The sequence below is a fragment of the Corvus moneduloides genome, chromosome 8 (assembly GCF_009650955.1).
Source record: "Corvus moneduloides isolate bCorMon1 chromosome 8, bCorMon1.pri, whole genome shotgun sequence".
In the NCBI taxonomy this organism is placed as follows: Eukaryota; Metazoa; Chordata; class Aves; order Passeriformes; family Corvidae; genus Corvus; species Corvus moneduloides.
Genome location: NC_045483.1, coordinates 11,461,130 through 11,485,530, shown reverse-complemented (window position 1 = coordinate 11,485,530; position 24,401 = coordinate 11,461,130). Strand labels below are relative to the sequence as shown.

Here is a 24,401-nt window from a genome sequence, read left to right as displayed (position 1 = left end):
GGGCAGGAGACTCTCCATTCCCAGGCTGTCTCTCCCTTTCCCTGCTTTTTGTATCACACTGGCAGGGTTTCTGCCTGTCCAGCAGCCAGTTGTAAGTGGCTGCAGACGCTGGGCAGGGATTGAGTCCATGCAGTGCTGGAGTGACACACAGGCACTTCAGATTCACAGCACACTCTGAGCTGAAGGTGTGCTAAATCCACCGTGTCCAGCACATGGTCAATGGACTATGCAGAGTGTTAGCTTGGTACATATGTAGGAGTGCTGATATGTCCTGGATGTTATTAGTCTCACAAACCTTGTGATGTTGCTGCCTATTATGGGATGTGTCTGACTGTTTGCAGTGTCTCGCACGTATTGTTCAGTCTGGATAATCTTGGACAGAAGTGTGGGAGCCAGGTCTTCAGATTTTTAAATATTAGACAGAAATGAATAAATAAATATCAAATTAAATGTTAAGAACCTGGTGAGGTTTAATAGCTGCATAAAGGGTTGGTGCATGAGTTCTGATATGTCTGTTCTGGAACAAATCAGAATTAATGTCTTGGAGTGGAGAGAGGAACTTGTTTCTTTTAACTTTTGTCATTAAACCAGCAGATTTTTTAGTTTTTTAGTCTAAATCGGTAGTCAGTGCTCCTCTAAAGTGAGTGGAGAGATCAAAACTTTCAGGGTCAATTTATCTCCTATTTCACCTATTTCAGCATGAGATAGGTTTCTCTTTGAATATGCCTTTCTCTTTAATATTAGAAGGAACCAAAGTAGAGCTTAGTGAAGACCCCGAATTTTGTGACAGCTAAAGTTAGGGAGGATGAACTCCAGCTATTGCTATCGATGTTTCAGATTATCTGCATACAGTTATTTACTAGTGACTATCCATTTTAACCAAGTTGATGGACAGGCCTGTAGTGTAAGATTGCTGGGAAACATTAACCTGTGTAACTGTGCACTCGAAGCAAACGTGATACGGTGATCCATAATGGTTAGGGGAAAGAAGAACACAGAAGATATGATAATGCCATTATAAATCAATGATTCCTGTTGTGCAGCACTTCTGAAAGGATCTTGCAGAATTACAGTACGAAGAAAGAAAATGAGAATTATCTTATGCTTGAAAATTTCTTCTCTGTTGAAGAGAGTTTTAAAAGACTGGCACTGGTTACCAGGCAAAAGAGATAAATAACATAGCCCATGAGGAAAGATGTAAAAGGTAATGTGGAAGGAAGAAAGAAATAGTTACTAAGAGAGAGTAGGAAGAATTCTAATGAATAAAACGGTAGGACATCACTCTGAATTTATTGACTGACTTTCTGTTCGATTGATCAATAGTTATTTAAGGATGCCTAGCATGCCACTAAGATTGGATTGGATAATCCTGCATAAATTGATACTTTAAGAGGAAATCTTACCCTCTCTTGCATGTGTAAGTTTTCATTCAGTTCACAGTATGCTCTGGTGTAACCAGGAGTCAATATCATCATCTTCTTTCATGATTAATACTTAAAATTCATATAACTTGCAAAAAAGGTCGTTTATTTGTGATAAAACCTTGGAACATATCTGGACTTATTTACTATATACAAAAAGGAGCTAATTTGATGATAAATTTGCCATTTAATATCTGTGTCAGTGGTGTTCAATTACATAACTGTGCTCTAGTGAGTACTCATTCAGTATCACTTTCCAAACTCAGGTGCAGACATAACCTGCAACTGCCTAGAAGATTTGGTTCCTGACAATTACCTGAAATGCTACAGTATTTTCATGTGCAGAGCCTACATTATAAGACACAGGGATCAGGGATAGTCTTTTGGTTTATGTCTGAGTATAGAGTACTGATACTTTGGAGAATTAATATGTTAAAAAATAAATTACAGAGGGAATTCTGGGAAAGGTATTTTTCAAGCAGGTCTTGTATCATTATTTCTAATGGAATTGCTCAGGTTGCTGAAAAGTGTTGAAAATTAAATAGGCTTTAATTAAAATGGTGACTATTTTTCAGGAAATTCTATTTTGACTGAGACAGCATTGTTTGGAGAACACCTTTTTTATTTTCCTTTAAGTAAAAAAATAATGTCAATGCTACTTGGTTTTTTAAAGAGAAGAGGAGGAATAATTCGTGTATGTTTCCTTGTCAACAGATCAAAATTTCCCACTAAAAATGCAGGAAAGCACGAGCAAATGTCACCACTTACTGCAGGCAGTGAGGAGAGTCTGGGCCACATAAGTCCCAGTACACTATTGCTTGTTTGTGGTGGTCTGAGAAGTCCTGGGGGTATGAATTCGTGCATTTGCTGGGAATCAGCTTTGCTCTGGGACAGTGCTTTTTGCAGAGAGCAGCATTCTTGTGGGCAGACCTGTAGGTGCCATAGACAGCTAAGTATTGCCAAGTTAAAGTAGCTGTTGCTGGTTGCCCAAAGGTTATGTGCAAGCATCTCGGGTGCAATGGCTCCGTGGTTTTTCTGGGTGGCCAGAGTCCCACCCTGGATGAGCCTGGCCACTGTTGGAGAGGGATGACATTCCCAGTGCAGACCTGTGTGAGGACTGTTTTCACACAGAAGCCTAGGTATCAGGAGAGGGACAAACAGTGATGAAACTCTTCAGAATGTGTGACATGAAGCCTGCTGGCACTACTACTGTTATAGTGCTGGTGACCTAAGGACATCAGTGGGACAAAGTTTACAGGGAGACGCACTGTTTTTTATGAGTAGGAACTGATAGAGTTAGGAAAGGGACAGATAAGATTTTGGGCATACTCACAAGATCCTAAGGGACTTGAGGAAGGATTTGGTCTCTGAAAATTGTTCTTTCTTTTTTTTCCCCAGCTGTAGATGTGGGTCTCATATTTCCCTCCCCCTATAAATCTTGCTGTGTTGTGTAAACCCTTAGGTGGGTGGCTTTCCCCCCAGAGATCATACCAGTCTAGTCCAGCATGCAGTTATCACTGTCCGTATTCCTCTCTTATGCTTCTGTCTCTGTCAGCATTTGGAGACCCTCAGGGTTACGTTGGCCTTTTTGATTTGAGCTGGCTGTAAGTCAGTGCAGAGATGTGTGGATGGGTGATCAATACCTGTCTTGGTTGTTTTTATGTCTTTATTTTTTTCCAGGATGCTGCAGACTCTGCTATCCCAGCAGAGAGCAGCTGAAGTTGATCCGAATTGTAGCTCAGACTTTCAGTACTTTCCATACCAGTGACAATGCTACTGGGTACAGAAGACTCCTCAGATTTAGCAGCTGATACCTGGTTTGGGTGTGATGCAGGCCAAACAAATGCCTTTGGAGATGCGCCCTGTCTGATTTCTCTTTGACTGATGGTCTCATAAGGACAAGGAACGATCCCTGTAAACTTTGTTTGAAAAGGATTGGCCTTTGGCTTTAGATCCTGGTCCATTTCCACTTTAAATGGGGAGTGCTTTGCACCATTAACCAGAAAGGCATGCTGAGAGGCAGTACCTTATCATTTTCCAAGGCCTTTAAAGAGTGGGAACATGGGTACCACTTCCCCTTTCCATGCTATGGCATAATTTATCAAGGTGTTTAGCTGCAGGCTGAAACACAAGAGTGTCTTGTCTCTCACCTGGCCCCTGCTGCTACTTCTCCTGGGAACCTTTCTTGTCTTCTTTCTTTGCCATTTCATTTGTGATTCAGTCTCCTGGGAACTGCACATCTTCCTCTTGACTCCATATTCCTTCAGGTTGTCCTGGGACATACGAAGGTTCCATGTTCAAAAAGCTAAGTTGCTCTCTTGGTGGCCCTTTGTTTTGAGGTTGATGTGATGAAGCTAGAAAGGAGTGTGAGGGCAGCTGGGAAGAGAGAGAGGGTCTTGGCTGTGGTTTAAAATCCTCCTGAATGTGATGGGGTCTGTGGTATTGCCATTTAGAGCAAGAGATGTGGTTACTCACATCTTGCTCATGCAGCAGTGTAGAAGCAGCTGCAGTTCTTGTAGGAACTGTAGGAATTACATGTGGAAAGTGAAAAGTTTAAGTCAAAATCCTCTTCTTTGATACTGGTCTTCTATCTGGCTCTTCTTCACCTTCTGAAGTAATTCTGAACTTAGAAGATTTCTGCCTAATTCAGGGAGTTGCACAGCAGGGCAGCACCTCAGCCTGTTCACTGGCTTGAGTGAGAAAGAAAAAACACAGAATTTCTCCAGAGGTTGTTGTGTGGTGCAGCTGAGTGGGAGTCTTAACAGTGCACATCTGAATAACTCCTCTGGCTCACAGGAGCAAACACTTCTGCCAAAATCTGTTGAACCAATTCAATCTTCTTTTACATCAGAAAAGTCTCCTTAAAACATGTGCAGATGTCAGTATTCACCCACAATCACTGATAACTTCTTACAAAACCTATGGATAATATTTCCTTTTTTGGATGCCTGATGTCTCATCAGAGTATGTACAAAAATTTCAGCTGAAGTAATTTAATGCAAAATGGCACTTACAGACTTTCTTTATATCTGAATCAAATTCTGGTTTTATCAGGATGGATATAGTTATGATAACATTTTTTTTCCCCTAGCCTCAGTAAAAAAAAAAAAAAAATTATTTATAACGTTAGAATCCAGGTGAGGGGGACATTTCTCTTTGGGGTGTTATAGAGGGGGAAAAAATTTCCTGGTCCTAGAAGCTATCTATATTTAAGCTCAGCTCAGAGAAGTAGTTTAATAATATTACTGGTTGTAACTATGATTGTTTAGGAACACTTGGAAGTGCTTATGTTTAGTAGGACATGAGTGTATGTTTCAAGTTTATTGAGTATTTAAGGATAGGCTAAATGAGCATATTTGCTGAATTGAAGTCATTTATCAGGTGAGAAGACTTCAACCAACAGCCACAGCTGAGCTTATGCTAATTCATAGGGAATCCTGACCTCAGTTATCAAGTTATCAATTTAAAAACTTAAATAAGAATAAGTGCTAAATTTCCCCAGGAATAAAGGGGTTTTTATTTAATTTTTTTTTATTAACATGAGACTTTTCGGCAGTGAAACAGGATAGAGGGGAGAACTTAAACATTTATTTCCCAGTGTAGAGCCTTCTCTTTATTTTCATAGAAACTAAATACACCATGTTCAAATATAAATTTCTTTCCTCCATTTTTTCCTCCATTAACTGGGAGCCAAAGGTCTTAACAGAAATCAATCCATGCAATTTATTTTTAACTTCACCCTGCTTAGCTACGATTGATTTTTATCTTTGCGATCGATGGTAGAGAAAACGGTTTGGCGGGACAATGGAGCACTCTCCAGCTTGTAGGGGTTGGTCTGTGAGTCTTTTATTGAAGGAATCATTAAAAGCTTATTATGAAACTAATAGGATGAAGACGTTTAAATGATGAACACGATTACACCTGTTTTACTGGTGAATAATGCCTGCTACAGCTGATCTCCTCTCCCTCCTATTTAAAATGCTGGACAGCACTCCAGTGGAGGAAATTAATCCATAGAGATGAAAGAAAGTGCATCCTACATGCTAGTTAAAAGCTCTTCTTAAAGCAAGACAGGCAATAAGTAGTTAGCTACTTTCCTATTCACTGCTGGGTGCTTTTCATCCATTTCTAGCACAGTTTTGTCTTTTCTGTGCCAAATATCACATTCGGAACTTGAGCCTAAACATCTCTTGATAAAAAACCCTATTAACATTTTCCTTTATTTATTTATTTATTTTTTATTGATTTCCTTTCTAGGGCTTTTTGTGCTGTACTTTCTTTTATCACTCTCTCCCCTCCCCTCACGTTGTCTGATTGATCAGCTGAAGATGTAAAGTATTGCCTTGGCAAACTCATATGTTTCCTCTGAAATCAAAGAGAGATTTAATGTGTACAATTATGCTCTTCTCAAGTTGGTTTCTGTGTGGGTAATGTGCATCTGCAGCTCTGATGTGGCTTGTGTTTTGGTGTAACTGTGGCACATTTTCGGCAGGAGCTGCTTTTAAAACAAATGCAATACTTTCACTCAGGATTACTCTGTCCTTTAGCTGTGTCACCTTTGCTCTGAGGGGAGAGGGAGGTGAACAAGGACTGGGCCAGTATAATAAATGCTCCTTTGTCATAGCAAATTTTCTGTGATGGATGAGATGCTCTAAAGAGTGTCATGTTTTCCAAGCCTGCTGAATTTACCGGGCAACTTGAGGGTGCTTTGTACACAGAAACCGCACAGCATGCTCCGGTATTTGCGTATTGTCCAATGACTGTGCAGAAGGCATGATATTAATGAAAATCACAGGGAAATAATTCAGACTGGATGGTACCTATCATGATGGGATTTATGCTGGGGCAGTGGAGAACCTCACTACACAGAAATATCTGGAAGATTGCTTTTCCTCGCCATGGTGGGCAATCAAGAAGGAAGAACATTACACTAGGTTAATGTTCGCCCTCATCTTCTGAACCTCTTGTGACTGGAATTGTGGTTAGACCTGGGAGACGAGGCACAACTTTTCAATCCTCATACTCACAAATCTGTGCAAGGCCTAGGCAGGGCTGTCTCTGAAGAACCCCAAAATCCCTTGCTAAGGGTGTCAGTGGAGCAGCCTGCTTGCTGAACTTGTCATAACTCTTCTGGGCTTTAGTCCACATTTTGATTTGGGGGATTTTATGCCCACAAGAAGGAGAAAGGGAGCCTAAAGTTATAGCAATGAGGAGGGATGCCAGGGCTCCCTATGGAGCTGGAGAACACAGATCCAGGAGGCTGCTACAATAGAATGTTCCTGAACTTTTGAGTCCTACCAGCTCATTTTATGTTGCTAGAAAGGAGGGGTACTCCACAAGCAGAGGAATCACCTCAGAAAACAAGTGAGGTGTTTGTTGAAAATAACATCAACTATATGCTATTAATGACTTACTTTCAACAAGAAGTTAAAAATGTGGTTCTGCAAGCTTTTTGCTCACTTTTCTGCAAGTTCTTTGAGCAGCAGGAGGCAGATGGAGTCCTGCTTAGCCCAGGGGCATTTCTGAGATTTAGTAATTTCATGTTTGTTACATCAATACCTGCCTTACATTGGAAATTATGAGTCCCAATATCAGCCAGCCAGGAAGATGATAATGAAGCCTGATGCACAGTGATCTACAGTTCCTGACATCATCTAGGGCATCTTTGTAGTCTGGGACCTCTTAACTCTTTCTGCTTGCCTTCAAAACTCTTTAGATATCACAGGTGTTTTTGCCTAAGAGGAACGTCAATCTAAAAAAAAAAAACCACCAAAAAAGAAGCAAAACCTGCCCTTAAAGAATCATATCCAATCATTAACATGAGAAATGGCTTTGTGTGTTCCTAGACATGTCACAGAAATTATGGAGATAAATAGATTCCATGAGAAACTTTATCTAATTCTCTGCAGTCTTGTGAGCGTATTTGCTTTCTTGTATGTTTGATGCACTCTGTCTCACTACAGGTCAGGAGGGGGAATGAGCCAACATATTCAGACTCTGAGGGCTTTTAAAGAGAAATTTCTCATGTTTCTCTTCTTAAGTGCCAGCTGATATAAGTTAGATGAGACTTTGTCTTGATACAATATGTGGAAGTATAAAACAAAAGTAGTAGCTCATGATTGGAGGGAGGAAGGAAGAACACAGGTTAGGAAAGACAGATGTGCTTGATGGCAAACACATTTGTCCATAGGAATCATTTCCACTGGCCAGAAGCCCAATTGAACACATAAAGTAGAAATCCAGAAAAACAGATTAATGATCCAGTCATTAGCGATGGAGGAGGAAAAAGACAAACCCAGCTAATTCTGTACTGAGCATGACAGATGAGCTCATAGCAAATAATTGGGTGGCATTCATCAAATGTGAACTGAAAGGAGGCATTGGAGGGCAAAATGCTGCCATAATCTCTGGGATTTACAGTGTTGGAGCATTTGCTCATAGGAAAAGGAAAAGTTCATCAAAATAAATTAAGTTGGGCCTTCCAAAATTCATTCTGTATCACAGTGCTTGCCAAAACTTTATTGGAGGCTTGATCATTTTTTTGGAGCTGTTATAACTGTGCATGTAAATCATGCAAAGATGAGATCCTGGCTGGGAAAAGCTTACATAGCTCCTGCCAGCAGAATTGTGGGTGGCTTCATATTATCTGGCTCAGGAAGACCACAAACCTCAAAGATTTCTATTTCTAAACCCTTGTCAAGGTGACCTAGTCCAGGTAGAAGCCTGGAAGGGAGTTTAACTATTGCATACTGAACTTTTAACAGTGTTTTAATCCTGAATTTCTGCATTAAAAACGAGGCAGACAAACAAACAATTAATACAAACAAACCTCTCCAGGTACCAGTTTTCAGTGGGATAAAGTGAAAAAAAACTGTGTAAAACCTTTTGAGTGTGGAAAACTTGTAGTAGATCCCGTTGTGGCTCAGAAAGTGGAATTTGATCACTCCTTGATATTTTTGCCACTCTATGTTCACTGGATTAACTACAAGATTGTTGGACTGTTCCTAATCTTAATTGGTCATCACAGCATTTACAAAGTACATAAATATTCATGTCCTCATCTACAAGTTGAAAACCATCTCAGCCCATCAGAAGAAGTGGATATTGAACCCAAGGTCTTTACCAAGTAGTCATTGGACACATTCAGTTCATGTGACAGTTGAAAATTTGGATTTTCCAGTGGAGATCATAAATATTAAAAGAGAAGAGGGGATATTTAAATATTCCCTGTGCTATTTAGACAACATGACCTAGAAGTGTGGGATCCTTTGAGCAATGCTTGTAGAGCTGAGAGAGATAAAATTACTGCAAACATTAATTTTTGCCTTTGAGCTGGACTCAATATGAATCAACTGCACAGTCTGTTCTCTCCTGTGAAAATCTTAGTTTGATGTGGATGTATTAGACGAGAAATTCATCCTTCAGAAGTAGAACTCACTGACTTTGTTCAGCCTGCGGAAGAGACGGCTGTGGGAAGACATTAGGGCACCTTCCAGTAGCTAAAGGGGCTACAAGAGAGCTGGAGGGGGACTTTGGACAAGGAGGAATGGTGTTGAACTGAAAGAGAACAAGGAAGAACTGGATGGTTTTTAAGGTCCCAACCCAGACCATTGTGTGATTCTATGATCCTCACAGCTGGAGAGCAGGACCTGAAATGCTCACTGCTGTGCCAGTCCCCAGTGCACTTTGCATGAAGTGAGAGTCCAGTGACTGCTGTTCTCTCCCTGTCTCTTCCACTGGCTTGTTCTGGGTCCGTAGGCAAGCTGCTTTAGATATTCATGTTTGTGTTTACCCGTGGCTTTAGCTAAAGGTTATCTGCAGAGAGTTTATTAGATATGATATATAGGTCATTCTGATGACCTTATGTTGTGTGTGCTATAATATATATAGTTGTTTTTGGTTTTTTTTTCTCTTGAGGGTTCTAAGTACAGTTATGATGACATTACAAGTAAAAATGAAAGAAAATCAGAAGGAGAAGTCTTAGTGTAGAAGCTGGTCCTATTTCTAAACCTTCCTTTCTTTCCAGTTTTTCAAACTGTCAATGGAAAAGCCTTGCGTTGATTAGATGTCAAATTTCATGACCAATAATAGGATGTCCTTCGAATGACAGCTTCTCTAGGGAAGAAAGCCACTATCTAGAGGTGATATCATTGCTGAGAATACAATTGATGCTGTAGCAATGTTCCCTGTAAGCTCATTCTCAAATATCACTGCCAGATAAAGTAAGTATATCTAGGAGAGAATCTAGGGCCTTTCTCTTAGCTTTATTGGAAACTTAAGAAGCCAACAAGTGACATTCCATATAATAGACAAGTGCTGTGTGCATTATTTTATCTTAAGACCTGCGAGACTGCCCAACCAGCAGAATGTAGGAAATTCACTGATGTAAGCCTTATTTTAGCCAGGTCTGAGACGGTTCCAGAAAGAACACCTACAGCAAGAGTGAGTGAGTCTTGACGGGTTTTAAATCCCATATTTTACAAATTATCAGTGCTAGAACTCGTTGATGCATGGCATTTTTGCATAGGCTTTAGTTCATTCAGCCCGTAAAACTGCAGATTTGGATGTCTATCAGTTCCCCCCACACACATCCTTTTTCAGAGAGCGTGATTTTAGAGAAACCAGTTTCATAGTGACAAAGGGCATCTAAGAGCTTAGCTCCAGCTTTCCAAGAGCACATTTACTGTTGGCATTAAATGGTGCTAGTGTGGATCTCTGCTGTTAGTCACTGTGAAAGGTTGTTGGAAGACAATCCTGGCCTCAAAGGACTTACAGTGCAGACAAGGCTGAGAAGCAGCAGAGAAAAGAGGGATTATCTCCTACTTACAGGGGAGGAACAGAAGCACACAGAGACTTTAAATTACTTGCCCAAGGTAATTGAGTTGGACCATGTGATGAAACCAGATCCTTCTCTTCCTCCCACTCAGCACCTTTTTTCCTGAGATGTTAAAATCACACTGGATTTGAATCATAAGAGACAAAATGGAAAGTTCAATAGCACAGCTTAAATAAATAATACTCCATCCTTCTCAAATCTGGGATTTCTTTGGAGTTACCCAGAGGCTTTTAGGGACAGCTATGCCTGTCATAAAAAAAGATATCTGAAAGAAAGTTAGGCACTTTTAAAGGTGTCATCACAGAGTGTCTCAGAAGGGTCATCACTCACTTTGTTTGGTGTTTCCATAGGTGACAACTGGTGGAAGAGCAACTTACTATGTGTCGTACAGACGGGAGCCTTTTGCACAGATTAAATTACCCAAGTACTCCCTTCCTAAGGTGAGTCTGCCATGTGTGAACATAGACATGTAGTATCTTGGGCAGCCAACTAAGTGAGGTTTGATAAGGTGAAGTGCCAGGTCCTTCACTTGGGTCACAACAACTCCACACAGTGCTACAGGCTGGGGACGGAGTGGCTGGAAAGTGGCCCAGTGGAAAAGGACCTGGGGGTACTGGTTGACAGTTCCTGAGGTGGCCAAGAAGGCAAATGGTATCTTTGTCTGTATCAAGAATATAGTTGCCACCAGAACTAGGAAAGTGACCTGTTATAATACAGATTTGTTGGTGGTCCTGATTTAGAACTGGTGCATAGTATAAAATCAGGGGTACTTTTGTAATTTAAAAATCAGAAGTACTTTAAAGCTAGGTGTCATGGAAAAGTCTTCAAGCCATGTAAAGGAGGCTTGTTTATGCTGCCCTTAGTCACTAGAATATTTTTGCTGTACAGTAATAACTATCCTGTCATCTGCAGATTAATGAACTCTGCTGGAGTTGTACATATGTGAGGCTGGCACCAGGCTAATGCAATATTTCCACTGCAAGTGGTGAAAACAGATTGAAGTCGTTGGGTGTTTTGCTTTATTTTCACACTGTTGGAATAGGTTGGGTACCTCCTTAATCTTTAAGGAATTATAGCTGCTGGGCAAGAACAAACTTCCTGATTTAGTCTTCCTTCATTGAGGGAAATGGCAAATCTCCCACTGATTGTACTCACTGGGAGAGAATTAGGCCCTCAAATGGTTTTTCTCCCCATCCCATGCCAATAGGATATGTTAGGTCTATTAGAAATAGCCCCATTTAATCAGTCCCAACTTTTCATCTAGATACCTCACACAAAAGATTAAGATGCCTCCTAGGCAGGATGAGGATATTGAGCTGATCTTCCCCCAGATATTCTTTCCTGAAATCAGGTCACTCCATCCTTTGGGAGACTTCCAGAATTATGATTTCTTGATGCAGAAACAGTGCAAGGAATTAATCAAGGCCCCTTGGCACTCTAGGGAAAGTTTAAATAGATACAAATAGATAAATGGAGTCTCATATAAAAACCACAGTCATTTTGCTTCTAGCTGAGCCTGTGTCAGTTTGTTCAACAATGGTAGCAAGGATGAAGTGCTTCAACACTCATCACCACCCTGAAAGTAATTTCCATGAACCTGTTTTAAAATAATACTGAGAAAATGCACTGTCAAATCTCTCTGATATTAAAACTAAATGGGGAAACCCTTGCTAGACTTTTTGTGTCTTGGGCAGCAGCAGAAATCCAGCGAAGGTTAGTGGGTGGATTATTTGATAGCCTGTGTATTGTGGGATAACTGATCTCAGATAAACTCTCAATAGGAAAGTGTGCTATTAAAAATCCCTGTCAGCAGTAGCTCAAACTGATACCTATGCCTCACCTTCAAATAAATGTGAACTCCAAGGTTTTTTGAAACCATCCTCTGCCAGTTGGAAGCACAAGCCCATTAGTTCAGCATGTGAATGAAAATTATCACTGCTTTTAGCCTGGTGCCATATGATGCTTAGTGGCTGTGAAGACTCCATGCTCCAAGGCTGTGAATCTTCCATAAGTGATAAAACCGACTTTCAAATTTATAAATAAAAAATGAAACTGGATGAAATTCCTTGAAGGTACCAAAAATGAAGAAAGCAAAAACCCTTTGCCTGGGGTGTGATTATTAAAAAAATGAAATGCAGAAAAGTCACAATGCTGGTAATTTATTGGCTTGCTCTAACAGAAAGTTGTTAAACATACCTATAATTCATGCTCCATCTCCATTCTTTCATAATTCATGGTAATTACTACATGTCCCGAAGGGCAAAGAAATACAGAGATCCTCAGTAACAGGCCTTTTGTCTTCTTTTAACAGGACATGCATATTATCAGCACAGATGAGAATCAGGTCTTTGCAGCTGTTCAAGAGTGGAACCAGAATGATACATATAACCTGTACATCTCAGACACCCGAGGGGTCTACTTCACCCTGGCCTTGGAAAATGTGAAAAGCAGCCGCGGACTGGAGGGGAATATCGTCATTGACCTTTATGAGGTATGTAGTAAAGGGCACCCTACAAAGAGCAGCAACTGCCTGCTAGTTCAAGCAAGTGTAAATCTCTTACCAACCTCCCAGGATCTTCATTTGTTTTGGGATCAGCCCTGTGGCGTTTCCTGGATTGGATGATGAGTTGACTCAAGTGAGAATAGATGTAGTGCATTCTGTTATGGGTACAACAACTGGTTGGGTTCAAGTCAGTGTCTAGTTAGCTGTGTGTCATTTCCAAAAGAGAAAACCATTATCCTTCTCACCGTAGTGTGGATATCCATAGAAGGACTAAACATACCTTTTCTTTCCCCTTGGACATCTAGAGACACCTGCTCGCAGGCAGGGAATCTGGACTGCGCCTTAGTGAGCACTGAACAGTTTGTGAACTATAACCAAACATTTGTAGGTGCCACTTGCCCAGAGATGACAGATGGATAACTTCTACCCCAAACTATCTTCCATTCTCAGGCTTCTGCCAGGCCTGTCAGCCTTGGCCAGCAGCAGTCCATTCAGAGCAGTTCCAGTTCCTGGTTTCTTCAGAGCATTCTGGTTTTGGTGTGTTATTACTTGTTGGATGGAAGATCTCAGTGCTCAGTGCTTTGCCAGCAGCTAACAACTGATCTGTAATACTAATAGAAATGGTTGCAGGCTGATTTCTGCTGTTACACAGAGAAATGTTCTTGCAGCTACATGCGGAACTTAGGACTGTACATTTATTTATTTCAGCCAGAATAATGCTTATTTAACAACATAATCAATTTGTTTACAAAAATCAAGATAGCTTAAGTCAATGAGGGAAAATTCACAAATAACACATTGATCAGTATGAAGGACAGGGTTTATGTTTTTTTTTCACCTGGTTAAATATATTTTCCTGCCTCTGAAAAAGTATATTTCTTTTCTGTGATGAACCAGCTAAAACAAACATGCTTTGTCTCCCATTCCTGGGCAAACCTGTGTATTCCCCAGTGGTTTATCATAGACTTTTCACTGTTAAATGCTAATAGATTTTCACAGGGTCATTTAAAGAGTAGTGTCACTCCAGGGGCTTTAGATAGAAGGATTTGCATTGTGACAGTTGCCAGGAAGTTGCAGATTTGCAGCAAGTTCCTTCTTCCTGTCTCACTTTCACAGCTGTGCAACAGAGACCAGACTCAACATGAAATCTTCTTGGGGATGTTTTGACAGGACCATATTCTGTTGGAATGGGTTCTGCTGACAAAAATCAAAACATTTGAAACAACTGGGTTGATTTTGTCAGAATTTGGGTGTGGAAGGAAGAGGGAGAAATCAAGTTTGCAAAACATCAGTGTCTCAGCATATTCAGGATTCCCATCTTTTGTGTTGATTTTTTTTTTTCTGGTACACAGAAGGATCCCACACTGCTTCTGATGTGATGTGCTGTCTCCCCTGTTTTGACAATCTGTGGAGGCAGTCGGGCAGACCCCATCCTCAAGCTCACAGAACTCATGTGTGACCTGGTGCATGCTGCACCTTCAAGCCCATCATCAGCCTGTCTGCAAGAACTCAGTGAAATCCCAAAGTGGGCTGTTTCCTCAGGATTTGCTCTGTGACCATCCTTGTCTTTTTCTTCTAAGGAGAGAAAGTGTGGATACAAAAATGCTGCTAGCAAGGATTTTCTTGCTATTTTCTAAGTCTGTGAGAGACTTTTCTCTCTCACAGAAGAGGTAGCAGAGTTATGTAAACAACCAAGCCACCTGCAACCTTGAAAAGTCTTGTTTATATTACAGTAGAAAAATATTTTGACAATGGATGTTTTAGGATTTTAGCCAATCACCCCCAAGGGGTGGCTGTTCCTTTGTCCAATTAGACTACGATGAAAAAAGTCTATAAAAGAGTTTGTAAAATAATTAAATAGATCAATCTTGCTGCACAATTCCTGCCTGCTGGATCTTCTCTCCTCCTCCCTGTGGGACACGGTGATACACCCTAGGGTATTTTTAATAAGAAACCACGCGAGATCTTTCAGCTTTTCAACCATCATCAAGATGTACCGTCACTGCCATTCAGTGTTATAAGATTTGACTGAGATGGCTTCTTTGCTTTTACAGAGACCTCCCACTCCTCAGAGTGCTCAGATGGACATTGCTTCCAGCCTGTTCTTCCGATGTATTTTTTTCATCTCTCTCCCTTTTTCCTAGGTAGCAGGGATCAAAGGCATATTCCTGGCTAACAGGAAGATAGATGACCAAATCAAGACTTTCATTACCTACAACAAGGGCAGAGACTGGCGTTTGCTACAGGCACCAGACACCGATCTAAGAGGGGATCCTGTACTTTGCCAGCTGGTGAGTGACAGATCTTTTTCAAGGCACTACTGATTCCTTCAGAGCTGCTTATTTTAGTCACTAGGTTAACAAAACTCTGCCTGTGTTTTTTCTCTTGACCTTCTGTATGTTAAATGAATTAAGTAAATTTCTTTTTCTATAGCTTCATCACTTTCAAGGGAAAATTCTGACCTTCTTTCTTGATGTATTTCATAGAATTCAAGTCAGAATAAGAAAGTTTCTGGGGAAAAGTGCTCTAAGTCAGACTGTTGATAAAACAAGGGCAGACATGCTTGTTTGTAGTGCAGAGTTCCTGCAAAGGAACGTATGAACTATTTGTGCTAAGAACAGAGGGGTCATTTTCAGAAGGATCAGAGCATCTGTGTGCAGTCACCAGGAGTTCCTCTGATCTTTAACTTGCTGCATATTAAAGCTTCCGCCTTTTGTTTGTTTTCTGTCAACAGCCATTTTGCTCATTGCACTTGCGCCTGCAGCTCTCAGAAAATCCATATACTTCAGGGAGTATTTCCAGCAAAGAGACAGCTCCTGGGCTGCTGGTGGCAACAGGTAAGAACATAAGTGCTTCTCACCACTCACCCATACCTCCCTGGGAGCCTGAGAGTATATGAGGTATTCCCTATTGGTGTAAAACCTTTCAGCTCTGTTTCAGCAAGTGTTGAGCTAATTCACATTAACTCCCATTTGCTATGGGCTAGGAAAAGGTGTATGGCCCCAAGTTCAAAAAAGGTGTCAGGTATTTGTTGCTCTACAATAACCCATCTGCAGGTCTCAGCCCATACTTTCAAGGTACCATTACCAAGTGGCATTACTAGGTCCTCTCATGTTGTTACAACCACTGATGGATGTGTATCTGGTTGCTGCAAGTGCCATGGATGAGAACAGCACCATGGGCTACTTGAAGGTGTTAATATGTTCTGCCTTTTGAGTAGCAAGCACAGAGTTGTCACAAAGTCTGTCAGGTGAAGCCTGGGCTTCATGGGTGCCTGTGTTCTGCATGGCACCTATTTTCAACCCGGTATTGCTGCAAGACCAGCAGCATTTAATCAACACTGCACGGGCTACTGGTATTGTGGGCTGCTCTGCAAAAAAGTGCTTTGGCAGGTTGTGTTGTTTCAATGACAGCCTGCTACAATACTTCATGGTGGCAGTGGCTGACCCACTGTAATTAATCCGCAGGATGGATGGTGCTACCAACCCCACTCAGCTCTGTGGGAGCTGCTGGACTAACAAAATGCTTCCGGAATGGCTGGTGCTACTGAAAGCTGGCCTCTGAAGCATGTAGGCAATTCTGTCATTTCAAACAGTCTCTTACATATGCTCAAATATGTCCAAATAGCTTAACTGTTCTTTCTAAGGCTCAGTTTATCTCCTTGGTCCTGTTCAGCATAGCGGTGGCCTGCAAGTGTGTGATGTTAGCATATTGTCAGCATGAACTTACACTATTCCAACCATTTTCATTCTCATGTCCTTCTGTGCTTCTGTGTGTTTGCCAGAACCTGAAACGGGTTCCCTTCATGACATTTATATCTCAACAAGGGAGACACCATGTGATTTCCAGTTCACTGATCCAGGCCAAATGAAGTGAGATAATTTGGTTTAAACCTCCAGATATCCCTATGCATAGCCAAGTGGAGTCATCACTCCTGGCAGGTTGCACTAGATGGATGCTTAGGAACAAGCCCGACTCATGATACTGTAATTACAAAAGCTTTTTTTTTTTAACCTTTTAGGAAGCAAATAGAGGCAGCAGGATAGTGAGATTCTAGGCATTGATCTAAATTGTTAGTAAATTAGGTTCTTTTCAAGCTGCCAGTGCATGGGATGGGATGAATGCTTTCCCAGTCTAACAATTAACCTTTAAAAGGCAGAATATAATTTCTGCCTTACTACTTTGTAGATTAAAAAGCCTTACCTGTTGGGAATATACACATCTGTTCCACTAACCAGTTTCACAACAACAGGAGCATCTCACCATGTTGCTGAATGCATTCAAGGATACGCTTTGCAATTTATTCTCACAAGTGTTGGCTGCTCAAACACTTGATTTACAGTGAGACATGTCCAGCAATGATTGGAAATTTGGACACTTGGTATAGGACAGAGGTTAGATTCTTGTAAATGGAAGAATTATGTTTTATTATCTAATTGTACAGCTGCTAAATCTTGACTTGTTTGGGAGTTACATTTTGTGAGGTTTGAATGCATGCAGCTAAAACGAGAGGGAAAGAATGAAGGAAATAACAGAACAGCTTTGCACAGACAGACAGAACGAAGTGATAACAACCAAATTCTTGCCTTTTTACTCCCTTTCCTTGCCTCCATCTGTAAATCCCTGTTTGAAAATTTGGATTTTCCATTTTGGTGTTTAAAATATGATGATACAAAACCTATACTGCTGCTTTTAAATCAGTTTCTAACTCATGATAAGATACTGGGCTAAGACCTTTGAACTGACACAGTAGATTTATCCTCTTGAGCCTGGACATCCCTATAGACTGACCTTCTATGTGGTTGCCCATATCAGGTTTTCCTTACAGCCTCATCTTAAACAGTTGGTCACTTTTGCTGGTGTCAGGGAAGAAAATTAGGTGGGGAACAGTAAGACACTTCCTATATCCTGAGCACTGTTGAGAACACCCTTCTTGAGTTGTGCTGCCTCCCAGAGCCAGAACTTTTTTGAAATAGCTTTGAAACCATTATGTGGTTAGTTGAATTCCATGATGGTAACAGGAGAGTTTCAACCTATTTAAATTTCTAATTTTCCAGCATTAAATGTCAGAAATTTAATTAACATTTTCATTAGTGTGTTCATCCATACAGGAATGTCTGACACTTGTGTTACAGGCAATATTGGCTCTGAACTTTCCTACACGGATGTTGGCGTGTTCATCTCTTCTGATGGTGGCAATTCCTGGAGACAGGTATGTTTTTCACAGCGAAGGAAAGCATGGAGCCTTTTGCTATTCTTCTTCTGCCTCTTCTCTTCCCAGTGGAGTAGGGCACTCATGCAGTACCTCATTTGTTTGCAGGTCTTCGATGAGGAATACAACGTTTGGTTTCTGGACTGGGGAGGGGCACTAGTGGCCATGAAACACACGTCAGTGCCCATCTGGCACATATGGTAAGGAAACATTACTTTGAGAAGGTGCCAGTGTCTATAAAATGAGTAGATGAAGTCATTCTTATCTATATTTTACCATCAATGTGGTTTTATTGATGAATATAATGATTATTGCACCATTTTATAAATATAATGGCTCCGTACATAATCATCTACATGTATGAATTACTCTTTGCACTGGTAATGTACTGTGAGCCTCCAGGTGGGGTTTCTTTCCTACACACACACATATACTAAGTAATAGGCCAACCTTTGGGCTTCAGGTATTTCTGAGAGGCTGTGTCTCTCGTTTCTACATTTTGTTTACAGAATTTAACATTAATCTGATAAGACGGATAAAGGGAGGGAGAGGAGAGGGCAGTAGGTGTAGATGAGGACAACAGAGATATGTTGCTAACTCCTCTAGTATTTGACTATCAGTTTCCAGAGATATTGTAGTGGCAACTGATTAGAGTTGGAGGTGAAATAGGGCAAAATGATTTCTCAGCTGAAGACACTGTTTTGCTATAAATGGGTTATAACAATCTAAGCACTAAAGATACTGCTCAAAATTAGCCTCTTCTTAGCTCTTGCCCCTCTGACTCCTGCACCAGTTAAACATTCTAAAATTCAGAACTAACGCTGTTTACAGAAAATGGGTGTGTTCATTGCTGGGTAGGTCAGTCTATTAGACATGCCCCTTCAGTCTCGGGGCTTGATTGAAAGAGGCGCATGTCTAATGGACTGACCTACCCAGCATCTGATGCTGTTCAGAAGTGAATTAGAAATAGCTTTCAGAGACAAGATGTTTTCCTGTCTACAATACTGAGTTGTCTCTTAGCTTGATGGTGCTAAGCACATGTCTATTACTTTTCATGCAGAACAGGAAATGTGGTCTTCAGTCAAATAGAAAAAAAAAAGCAATGGTGTTTGGCAGCAGTGATGAGGTCTTAAGGTCTCCTCTACCTGAGTTACTATTGTACAAAATCCTCCAGTGAAATTGCAGTCTTTCCAAATCTGGACACCTCAAGACATGTTGACTTCACCCATTTACAAGCTTATGTTCCAGAGATGTACTTAGAGAACATTAACAGCTACTTTTTCAATATAAAAAGCTTCTGGACTTTATGTTTCTGATCTGACAGATAACTCTGGGATGACTGCAACATAGATTTCTGTAGAAGTTTGAATATATTGCATTTGAGCCCATTTCTTTGCTACCTGAAGTAAAGAAATGACTGCTTTAGCCATGGTGTGATAGTGGATTGTTGACCATGGGATGTATTGGCTCCGTAACTGGACATACAGAGGACAGTAGTCACAGGGCAGACTCCTAAAGATGAGCTGCAGACTCCAGTCTATGGATAGAATGTGTTGAGGTGTGACTGGAAGCCTCTGGCGGGTAACTCAGTTGTCGTGCCTATAACTAAAGTGCCCTCAGGAAAGAGGACATCAGGACCATGTCCCAGTCTTTAGACCAAGCCAAGTATGAGTCAAGGAAGGAGAAGTGTGTGTTAGCCACGGGTGGGTGTCACCAGCAGTGGGTGCGTCAGACTGCAGCAGGTTGAGCTCTGGAAGGATGAAAGGGGAGCCACTTACTGAAAAAGCTGCAAGTCATGTATTAACCATTTGTTACTGTATTATTCAGGCCAGGTGTAACTGTTTCAGTTGTCTTTAATTGTGAAGGCTCCTCAGACATAAAAAGCACATTAATACAAGTGCCTGTACTTACATATTGGGGATGATGTGGTCACAGGTTGACTTTTCATAGAAGCTGAGAGCTCAGTTCACCTTTGTTTGGGGAGGTTCATTTCGGATGCTCTCCTTTTACACTCAGTCTCCTGAAATGGCATGTGCAGTACTACGAGTGCCCCACCCACTCTATTAAATGAGTAGTGATTTAGATCTGTTATCAATACGCTCCAACAGGTTTCCTCCAAAATTGTACCCTTAGGGGCTTTGGAATTTGCTTCATATTGCCTCAGTAGGCACCTGTTTTATGGGCAGGAGTGGAATAGATTAAAGGGTACATGTAAATCTATTAGTTCTCAGGCTGAGACATTGTACAATAAGTTTCATGCTGGAGAAAAGAGGGGTGGGTAATTGAAAAGCTGAGAGAACTTTAGCTAAGCTAATGAAGCATGCTGTTCCCCAGAAGTTGAAATGCTATTTTAGAGAGATAAGCATGCAAGCAGAAAGCATAAAAATGCACAGGTGTATGGGAAGATACATACATTTAAATAAATAGATTTAGGGCAGATAATCTTTCTGTGTGCTGTTGTACTCCCAGAGTTCTGTCTTTCGTGTAAAGCTAACTTCCTGTTCTGGCACAGGTGCATTCTGAGTCAGGTGAAGGTGTCTTGCTAAGTGACGTGAGGGGCAGAGTTAGGGGATGGTGACTGCCAGCCTTGGCTTTGCACACCAGAGATCTGAGGTTGGTTTATAATACACACTACAGTGGCCTCCTGGTCCTTTGGTGGCATGTCAGATAGTGTTCTATCTGCTTGGAGCAGGAAGGACTCGGTGTCCACCAAGAGCCTCCCAGACAGATCCAGATGCTCAGATGCATGTGTGCACACACATTCTACACTCCTCACTCCCACAAATAAGGCAAATTTGCTTTAAAGTACTAATAGGGATAGAGAGATTGTAGCTAATGCTATATGGCATTGATACAGGGATGGGTCAAAGTGTCCTGTGATGGTGAAAGCAATTTTCATGCATTCAGGCCAGGGTTGCTTATGCTCTGAGTGGTGCTTCATATTCCAGACCCAGAAACAGGTCTTGGCAAAGCCTCTTGATCCCTTGAGGTCTGATCTACAGCTGCATCAAGTATATCTATATCCTTATTGCCAGTATTTATGCTTTCTAAAGCTGTGATCTTTCAAATTACATCAAGAGCATGAATTTAGTGGGCTGGGAAATGGCAAAGATTGGTGCTTGTCTGTAAACCCAGCTGCTGGAGCTTGCAGACCTTAGCCAACATTTAATTGCTGCAGTTGCTCTAGAGTAAGTCTTTTTATGTATATAAATGTTGTCTGCTTCTATCCCAGGGTGAGTTTTGATGAGGGAAGATCCTGGACTAAATACAGTTTCACATCAACACCACTTTTTGTGGATGGATCCCTTGTAGACCCTGGCATAGAGACCCAGATAATGACGTAAGTACAGCAGCTCCTATTTTAAGTTGTGATGGCAGAAGGGGTTCATGGAGATCCCCAAGTGCCTGGTAATGTCATGATGTGCAGTGCAGCATTGTGTAGCTACACATGCAGTGTTTCATGAAGTCATGGTGCTGTTTTGTGGGTTTTGCTGATGGCCACAGGCCTGGCTGGCATGTTCTTGCATCATGTGGCAAATAGATGATGGAGCCAAACTCTCTCCAGTAGTGACAGGGGCTATAGCAAGGAAAGATGGTCCCAAGCTGTAGCTTGGGAGTTCACACAGACCAGCAGATAAATCTGCTTCTCTGGACAGTGGTGTAGCCCTGGTCAGGTTGCATCTAGTGACAACCAGAGGTCATTTCTCATAATTATTCTCATGATTATTCTCATAATCCAAGGATTGCAGTCCTTGGATCTGACAGCCCAGGGTCTGCAGTGCTCTTCAGAAGTCAGAGATCTGTATGGTTGTACCTAATGCCAGTTCTGTGCTTGCTCCAGTTGTGCAGCATGACTCTCGTTTGAGATTGCTGGTGGGTATGAATATCCCCCAACCTTGTTGCTTGCTATCTGCATTGTGGGCTGTACATCTGGTTTTAGCTCAAGCAAAAGTGTTCTCATGGTGCATATGCAGAGCTGAGCTCAGAATAAGCTTCCTGTCTGGGGTTTAGTATGCTATGGTTCACCCATCCCGTGGGAGAAGGAGCCTGGGCTGGCAGGGATGGTGCCGGCACCTTCCTCCTCCCAGGAGTGCTGAAGTGCTGGGTAAGGCTGTTAGAACCGGTGGAGTGACGTTGGCCCAAGAACAGGCCAGGATTTGAGTTCAACAGCCAGGAGAGGGAAGTTTTTAAGTTCAAAGGCATCTTCAAGTAGTTATCTGACCTCTTGAACAAAGTAGATCAGAGCGCTGTGCTCTGGGATTCTGAACAAAGCAAGGACAAGATGCACTGCCTTCATTGCTTTCAGAAATGCCTTCTTACCTGTGCTTCTTTGAATTGCCTGAAACAGGCTTCTGAAAAACATCAGAAAGCAAGGTGGCAAAGATGCCTTAGACTGAGGCACACCTGTGAAGCATATCTACAGTGGCACAAAGAAGCACCTTTGGTTAATCACATCAGACACTTGCATCACTCCAGTTCAGGGGCAGGAGATTAATTATAAATTCCATCTTTCAGTCAATTTGCTTTTCCTGCTTTTCTGCATCTGCACTTGAAGTTCCTGCATATTTTCACTGCTTGCAAGAGAAAAGAGATTCAGGTCAAGTTTATTTTCTTCTAGGCTTCAGTCTATTTGCATACTTATAATGGCATGAATGCATAGGTGGAGCTCCTTGCTGGTGTCACAGGTAGTGAGAAACTCAGAGTAGACTGCTGGATATGCTTGTCATCAGTTTTTGAGAAAGTTTGGACTGGGTAATAATCATGTGTCTTGGATGTTTCTGCTACTGACTTGAGTGTATTCCAACTGTGTTGCATTATTTGTGTTGTTATGCCTTTCAAAACCCAGATCTACTTCAGCTTTCCACAAAAAGAAGTGACCATGTGTTGAGAAGCAGTCTGTACTTGAAGTTGAGCTCAGCTCAAGAGCTGGGGAAAAATCATATTTTACTCTTCTCACAAATGGTCATTTGAACTGGCTTCTATGCCATCTATGCCATGGCAGAAGAAATGTTTTGGTGCTGTAGCCTTGGGGGGGGCTCAGGAGGGCGTAGCTGACTCCTGTATAGCACATCCATATCTCCTGTGATAAACTGTCTTAGGAAGGACAGGCTAAGTAATTATGGTTGTGTTTACACAGCAGCACTCCTATGTTTTATTCCCAAACAGTGCTGGAGCAAAACAAGGCAGCCTCTGTGTCTGTGACAGACAGCTACTGAGATTTTATCGGAGTAGACGTGGTGTCAGTTCTGGTAGCACTACTCACTTTTCCTTTATTCCAAAACAATGCCATGGCTTTGGCTTTTTTTTCAAAAAGGCAGAGTCCTTGTTTGTGTAGAAGAATATATCTGTGCATCTGTCGCCTTGCTATCTGCAAACCTTGCCCTGTTTTTGCAAAGAGCAAAACTCAATAGCATATGATATACCTGTGAGCCTTTTCAGAAGATGGCTGTGAGCATCCTGTTGGGAAACTATATATGCCAATTCCCAGCTAAAGATTAGAACCTGCAATTCTGTTCACTCTGTGAATTTTTTCTCCAAATGCAATGAGAATGTGTAACTTTCTGTGTTGTTTAATATGGTGTTTTTCTGTGAAATTCTTTATGCAATTGTAGCGGGTTGAGTTCGAAACCGGGCAGAAACACCAATTAAATGTAGTGGTTTTGATTCAAAATATCCATTATTTACTTATTTTTCTTCTGTGAGATAAGAATTAGGAGAAAAGCAAAGCAGGCACAAACCTTAAACAGTTGCAGTACAATGAAAGAGCTTTATTACTAACAGAATTAAAAGTAAAGAGAAAACAACAAAACAAAATTAAAGTAAATTCCCCCCCCCCCCCCCTTTCCAGCACTTCTCTCCTTTTATCCAGCTCACACAAGGGATAACAGAACATGGGATGTTAGTCAGTGTTGCAGTTCTTGAAAAGTCTTTTCTCTTATGCTTAAGGAAGAAAAGGTTTTCCTTCAGTTGCACGTGGTTCCCAAACTGCCAATAGCAGACCCGCCCGGAAACAAACAGTCTGCTGTGTGTAGAACATCTCTCCCATGAAGAATTTCACAGTTCTTTCATACTACAAAACATGGGCCATCACATGGGGTTATTCATCTTTTTAAGGATAAGTTCTTTTGGCCTGCACACAAAGGCTTTTCTTCGCCACAAGTCTCTAACAGCCTCTCACTACTTCTATATAGCCTGGCATAGGCACTCTTCACAAACTTCATAGGCACACGAGGATACTCCATCCCCCCATGTTCTTCAAATGGATTAAAGAGACAAACAGTTTGTGGTATTACAGTTTCTTACCACGGCATGCAAGAAGGTTTCTTTTAAGCTGCGCGCCAGAATTGCGGCACCGCCCTCTTCTCTCCCGTCGCCATTTCCAGCTCCGTCCCACGTGACTCACTTCTCTTTCTCTCTGACTCTGAAACC

The 24,401-nt window shown here is 41.4% G+C and overlaps 1 protein-coding gene across 1 annotated transcript in view; it reads left to right on the top strand.

Annotated features, from left to right (window-relative positions):
* SORCS3 (sortilin related VPS10 domain containing receptor 3) overlaps positions 1 to 24,401 on the top strand; it is a 280,734-nt gene that overhangs the window by 200,148 nt on the left and 56,185 nt on the right. The window contains 7 exon segments of the mRNA XM_032116124.1: positions 10,608 to 10,697; positions 12,569 to 12,748; positions 14,905 to 15,051; positions 15,495 to 15,597; positions 17,896 to 17,972; positions 18,081 to 18,172; positions 21,205 to 21,312. Of these exon segments, the coding sequence (XP_031972015.1) occupies positions 10,608 to 10,697; positions 12,569 to 12,748; positions 14,905 to 15,051; positions 15,495 to 15,597; positions 17,896 to 17,972; positions 18,081 to 18,172; positions 21,205 to 21,312 (797 nt within the window).